The sequence below is a fragment of the Sinocyclocheilus rhinocerous genome, unplaced genomic scaffold, assembly GCF_001515625.1.
Source record: "Sinocyclocheilus rhinocerous isolate Xijiao unplaced genomic scaffold, SAMN03320098_v1.1 scaffold1382, whole genome shotgun sequence".
NCBI classification, from domain to species: domain Eukaryota; kingdom Metazoa; phylum Chordata; class Actinopteri; order Cypriniformes; family Cyprinidae; genus Sinocyclocheilus; species Sinocyclocheilus rhinocerous.
In genome coordinates, this window is record NW_015657958.1 from 797,868 (window position 1) to 805,327 (window position 7,460).

Genomic DNA, 7,460 nt, shown 5'->3' on the forward strand with positions numbered 1-7,460 from the left:
TAGGGGGGCGTGGCAGAGTCTTAACTTTTATAAAGAATATCTCTTTGGATTTGAGACTTTAGTCTTTGCAACTTTACAGATCTTCTTTATGCACCAAGAGCTTGTAACACTCCAAAGAGAAAGGAAATCGCATCATATGACCCCTTTAAAATGATGAAACTTTATAAGCTGCTTTGAAATTATGTGTATTGTGAAAAGCGGTATACAAATGCAGAGTTTGACTTACTTGAAGTAATACTTACCTGGGGGAAAAATATATCTGCATATATATTGACTCTATTTCAGTTACTGATAAACAGAGTTGGGCAAGTTACTTCCAAAATGTAATACATTATATATTACTAGTTACTGTCTTTTGAAAGTAATTAGTTACGTTACAATATTACTGTCTCTGAATTGTAATGCGTTACACTACTTTTGAGTTAATTTTGAGTTACTTTCACCAAAATATCCACACTATTTACAGCAACAGGAAATAGACGAACTATTTTACCCGCGGAATTTTTTCTCTGGTGCTGTTTTGCTGTGTTGGTAAATTCACCACTTAATTTTGAGTTAAAATATGTTGTTGTAACTTGCGTTACTGAGATTGTAACGAGTAATAATATTACCCAAATTGTATTAGTAATGCGTTATATTACTGCGTTACAGCAAAAAGTAATATACTACTGTAATATTATTACTTTTGTAATGCGTTACTCCCAACACTGCTGATAAACCTATTGGTATCTATAAATGGCAGTGACATAATGACTTGAATACACTACTTAATGATTACAGAAAAACCTCATTAAAATAATAAAAGAATAGGCTTTTTACAATAGTTTGGCATTGTTTCTTTCATCTTTATTAACCCTTGTGTTGTGTTCAGAACCCTTTCACACTAACGAGGTTACAGAGCAAAAAGGACCCGGCCTCAAAAATTGCTTATAAATCACTCATTATGCTATATTATCACCAAAGATTGGATTCAATCTTTTTGTCAACGTAGAAGTAGTTATACCCTTTGTGAACAAAGTCACAAAATTTCAGTCCAATGCGATAACATTAACTAGTATTTTCGGGAAAAATAAAAAATTTTCAGAGCAAAAAGGACCCGAACACCACATGAGGGTTAATATAACTCTTTAGAATTATACACCAAATACAAAGTCATGTGGGGCAATCAACATGCAGAAACAAACATAAAACATGTAAATGATATCGTAGAGAGGACTGCAGACCCTCAGGACTGTGTCAAGGTCAATAAGTCTCTGGAAATATCAGATTTGACCTTTTAATAAAACCATAAAATTAGTTCAGATGTGATGCAACACCCCAAAAGTGTAACCATGATTTAAAAAAAATACTTTTTACCTTGAAAAATTAATTTGAGTAAAGTTATTATTTTTAAAATAATGATTAGAATGTGTACACTCACATGGATTGAAGATCTAAGAAAAAAATTTATTTGCTTTTTACTTAATGGATACACCTCATCACATTTTAAGAATGATTAAATTTAGTCTGTTCTTTGTACCACTTTACATGAGAAACCCAAAGTGCATATAAAGTATTTATGTCAAGAATATGTATAGTTAGATTACTTCTTTTAGTAGGTTAGCCATGTGTATGTTTATACTTGTTTATTTATTTGTACTTTTATGGTTTATTTTTTTAATTTACATTTATTTTTAAATACTGTATGTACTGTACCGTAGTCCTGCAAGGCACAACATTTGGTTCCATTGTATGTTTCTACATATAGCGACATGACAAAGCTCCCTTGACCTGTTCATTTTTTAAGAACTTGATGTGTATTTTAAAGCTGCAGTCCATAACTTTTTTTTGGTTAAAAATGAACCAAAATATTTTTTTTGTCACGTACATAACTAGCCAGTTTAAAACTATCTCCTTACCTTAGCCGAATTCACAATGGTAAGCTTGTAATGTTTTCTAATTTGAGTGGTAATGGTAGGTTTTTGCTGGAAATACAAGTACAATACAAATACAGGACGCCGTTTGTCTTTACGTCAATACGTCTCGTCTGTAAACATAAAGAAAGAGTCCCGGCTAGTAGACTATATCGCACATGAGGATGCTGCAGGTGGCTGATCATTAATAAGTCTTTTCTCACAGCAGCTGGAATAATAAAATGTATCATTTTGATGGTGAATTGTAATCCAGAAAGTTCCATGCAACAATCATCTGTGACAATTCACCAGTAGTCTACAGGTAACACTAAATACACGTGGTCATGCAATGCTGATGTTGTTAACATTAACATTTTGAGAACAAAGTATAACAATAATAATCATTTGCATGGTTTGATGTGATATGAGCTAAGCGATTGTTAGATTTAATCACCAGAACATCAGTTGGTCAGAACAAAAGTGGCAGACATGTTACTTGCTTGTTCAGATGACATTTCTGGTGAAAATTCTTATTTGGATCATACTTCCAAGACCTAGAATCTGTGATTCCGAAGTACAGTGAATATCCAAACTGGTGAGGTGACTGACAGCCACACATACTCCTCAAAACATTAGATTCATCCACGCTGAGGATCCGTGCTGATGCACAACCCACGTAAAGATGATAATTCCGCAAATAACTGCAATTGGAGGTTTCAAATAGAGATGACGACAAAGAGGCAAGACTTGCGGACTGCAGCTGTAGAGTTGATTTTATAAAGAGATTTCCTTTTCTTTATCATGGTTTTTTCTTTTTGTCATTAAGTGACATACAAATTATACCTGACCTGTGGTATTACTGTAAACTTGAACCAAATTCAGAACAAGGAATTTCATAAACACACTTTAACTTGAATCTGTTCTGTTTTGCAGTTAATGAGTTTTGGGTGAGTGTCCAGAGGACAGAAGCATCAGAGCGCTGTGGTCTCTCTGGTAATTACTGGCTTAGGGCTAATGTGGACAACCTTATCCTGAAGGACCCCAAGACTAAAAAGCATTTACTCGTATGGCCCTACAAGCTTCTCCGGCGCTATGGAAGAGACAGGGTGAGTTTTAGTCACTTCTGATTTTGAAATGTCCTCAATTAAAGCACACTGAGGTTTCAAACCAATAAAAATCAATGTGAATTGTTAACAATGATCAGTTGCATGACACTGAATCTCTTCTGTGGGATGGTAACCAATAAAAATCAATGTGAATTGTTAACAATGATCAATTGCATGACACTGAATCTCTTCTGTGGGATGGTAACAGGTGATGGATGACCTTCAACACTGACTGCATTCAGTCTTAGCCTTGACTTTGTAAATACGTAGCTCGCAATCTCATTCCTTATAATGTAGACTGCTTACAGTGTGTCTAAATTAATCTAACGGCTGTTTGCATTAACCCAACAGAGTTGCAGACAGCTGGCCTCATACTACAGTTGACATATAAAGCAGGAACTTAAGCCACTGTTGTTTCCAACTCTGCTTCCTGTCATTACTATAGAAACTGCCTTGGTACAGGAAGCTGGCCTTCCTCTCTCCTTTATGAGTGGGTGGAAGGCAGAGCTAATGCGGTGAATGACTACTGAATGCAGGTCATGATGGTTTGAAAAGACTGTAACACTTAAGTTGAGGGACCAATTTTCACTATTAACTAGTTGCTTATTAGCATGCATATTACTAGCATAATGGCTAGGGGTGCTCCGATTGATCGGCTACCGATCACTATCGGCCGATAATCGCTTTGGTATGTTTGATCGGCGGTCTCTATAAAGGCTGATCTAAAAAAAAAAAAACGATCTCAAGCTGATGATGCGCCTGCCGTCAGGTTTGGCATGACATGCAGCGACACCGGCACACTCTCTGTCCAGCGCGGGTAAAATAATTATAATGCTGAAGGTGAGGTGCAATTCATATTTCTTCATTAAATAACTTATAAAGTAATTTGAAAACTTTCTGTGAGACATAATTTCACAAACAGTGTGAGTGAATCACCGTGAGCGCTCTCTCTCAAAATGTGCAAATGGCTTCAAATCACATCGCGTCTGCACTATAAGCGAGCTGCACGCTGCACAGTTGACAGAGGAATTGTCACTTGCACAATCGAGGCAGTGTCGCATCGTCACTAAAGTTTATCAGTCGCATTTCTGTTTAATTCTTGCTTAATAATCATTAAGTAGTGTATTCAGCGCTCTGCTGGAGACCGTGCACTCATGCACACTCGCAGCGCACACACATAAGGCCAGGTTCACATTACTTTGTTTGCAGTGCGTATGCGGTGCGTATTTTTCCGTGCTCATTAGGGCTGAACGATTTTGGAAAATAATCTAATTGCGATTTTTTTTTACCAATATTGCGATTGCGATTTAATATGCAAGTATTTTTTAAAGCTCTTTATGTTCTGTATTATTCAACAAAGACAAGCTATAAATCATTGTATAGTATGACCAACACACTATTAGATAGATTAAACATAAATGTTCTTTTCTGTAGGCCAGGCCTATATGTTACAATGAAATTAGGTGATGCATGAATTGATATGAATGACATTTTTATTGAACAACTACAATCACAGTATATTGACTGATTTGTTGAACTTCCAACCTTGTAAGCATGTAATAATTATGACAACATAAAGCACTGACAAATAAGCCTGATGTAAACATGAATATGAAAGTCAGTAACAAATGACACAAACTAAAGTAGATTGCAGAAATATAAAAACAAATCTGTTGCTTTACCACACTACTTTAGGTAATTCAAAGTCAATGTAATAAACATATGTAAACATGTGGACTGCACTAAACACTCTCTGTTAAACACACACACACACATACACACACACACACACACACACACACACATATCGTGAACTCTTTCCACCAGTTCTGCCGGGTACATGGAGTGCTCTCGTTGTCAGATGTGTGCATAAATACACCTATCCAAATACAGATTCTGATTTGCCAGTGCTCTTGTTTTTCCACAAGGAGAAATACAAAGAGTCTCTTCTTTGTTTGTCAATAGAGAGTTGGATTATAATATATTTTACTATATTGATTATCAGCCAACATGAGATTATTTTTATCCGTATTGTCAATGTTGGATATATATATTTACTAACATTGTATTTTTATATAGACTTGATATTGAATATTTAATTGTGCATAACCATTTCCCATTTTTTACATTTAGATTCCCTTTGCTGTCAACACTCAATGTTAAGTAATAAAAAGGCTAATAAAATAATAACATAGTTATATGTGATGTTAAACAAATCTCAAAATGAATATCTATTGAGTTTTGATATATTTTGTGTTTTAATTTTTATTTATTTAAAATATTATTGACTTTAGGTATGGCCATTTCCTTTTTCCCATAACATGAAAATAATTATCGGCTCTTTAGAATCGGCCAGAATTTTAGTAGCCTATTGGTTCATCGATCTTTGGTGTAGAATATGTTACAAATCGATTAGACTTTGTATAGATACTGAAAGCTAAATCAGAAGAGTTGGATTGTTTTGTTCTCCTTAAGGAAAATAGAAAAAATGTCAGCACACAAAGGCTCCAAAAATAAAAAAATTGAATAGCAGACTATTAGGGCTGAACGATTTTGGAAAATAATCTAATTGCGATTTTTTTTTACCAATATTGCGATTGCGATTTAATATGCAATTATTTTTTAAAGGTCTTTATGAGCTATAAATCATTGTATAGTATGACCAACACACTATAGATTAAACATAAATGTTCTTTTCTGTAGGCCAGGCCTATATGTTACGATGCAATTAGGTGATGCATGAATTGATATGAATGACATTTTTATTTAACAACTACAATCACAGTAGTATATTGACTGATTTGTTGAACTTCCAACCTTGTAAGTATGTAATAATTATGACAACATAAAGCACTGACAAATAAGCCTGGTGTAAACATTAATATGAAAGTCAGTAACAGATCACACAAACTAAAGTAGATTGCAGAAATATAAAAACAAATCTGTTGCTTTACCACACTACTTTAGGTAATTCAAAGTCACTGTAATAAACATATGTAAACATGTGGACTGCACTTTTTAAACAGTGTCTGTTAACTTTAGACTAGTGGTTCTCAAACTTTTTGGTGTGCCCCCCCCTGTTTAAACCTATAAAAAAATTTCACTAAACATTATGAAAAATTTATGCTTTTTTAATTTAAAAAACCTACAGGGAAAAAAACACCTGCATCACTTGAAACATTGAAAAATAGCATAGAGAGAAAAACTGTTGTTATTATTGTTATTCTCTTTCTGTTATTTATTTATTTTTTGTGGGTTTCATGCTGTCCGCTAAGGCATAGGACACACACAGGCTTTCCTCCTCACCAACGACATTAAACACCGTGTCTACACCGGCCGCGAGCGGCAAAATACAGTAGAAACTGTAAACTGATGCCTTGTTCTATTTATGACGTTCTGACACAAAGTTAAAATGATTTGCAACGGTCGCTTTGTCGCGTTCAGTGTAGAGCTGTTGCGGCGCGACGTGACAACTGTAGCGTCCTGTATAGACACAGTGAGTGAAGCCGAGAGCAAGATATGCCTCGTCATATTTTCTGCATTTAGCTTTTGAATGACCAGCACCTGCCTGGGTCTGTGCCACTTCATCTATGGCTTTTCTCTTCGCTTTCACAAACCAATCCATCTCCCATTCTAAGTTACGTCCCTTGGCTGTTTACTGTTTTATTTATTTTCTTTTTCTGCTGATGGCCCGCGCTCGACTTAAAGCAGCGCTGCTTAGACCGATGGGTGTGTCATCAAAGTACTGCGAGAGCTATAAGAGAGCGCGGACGTCTCCTTATGCTTTCTCTCGCTCGCCGTACTTTGATGTCATACACCGATCTGATCTTCAAGACGAACACACCTCTTTACTCTCGCGTGTCACGTGACCGAGTGTAATCGCAGTCTCTGCGATTGAAAAATCGTGTTTTTTCATATCGCGATATTATCGCAAATGCAATTAATCGATCAGCCCTACTATGAATCAATTAAAAACTAATCAAAACTAACCAGAAATACTGCTATTCGTGATAATACAGACAAATGAAGATAAAATAAAGTATATTAGCATAAAGAATAAGAAATCATTGAATATACATTACAAAACGTCTTTAAATGCACTACCATTCAAAAGTTTGGGTGTAAGTTTTTATAAAATGTTTTTGAAATATAGTCTCTTGTGCTCAAAAAGGCTGCATTTATTTGATTAAAAAATATATACTGTGAAATATGACAAGTCTTGTATACATTTTTATTAGTGGTGTAACGATTCATCGATATGGATCATGGATCGATGCCACACGTAAAATATCGATATCTGTAGTATAAATAGGCACCTTTATTTTGGCACTGTCCACCTTTTCACATAATGTCCGTCTATGCATTACCGCCAACGCGTGCATTCTCGTTCAAACTCACGTATCAGGACTCGATATAAGGACTGCCCGAAGGCACAAGGTGAGCATAAAAGACGCTCGGGATT

General features: G+C 35.3%; 1 protein-coding gene across 1 annotated transcript in view; it reads left to right on the plus strand.

Annotated features, from left to right (window-relative positions):
* The window catches only part of dok1b (docking protein 1b), a 28,645-nt gene that overhangs the window by 16,916 nt on the left and 4,269 nt on the right, over positions 1–7,460 (plus strand). Inside the window, exon 4 of the mRNA XM_016529808.1 lies at positions 2,826–2,998. Coding sequence (XP_016385294.1) covers positions 2,826–2,998 — 173 coding nt within the window. The remainder of the gene's footprint in view (positions 1–2,825; positions 2,999–7,460) is intronic.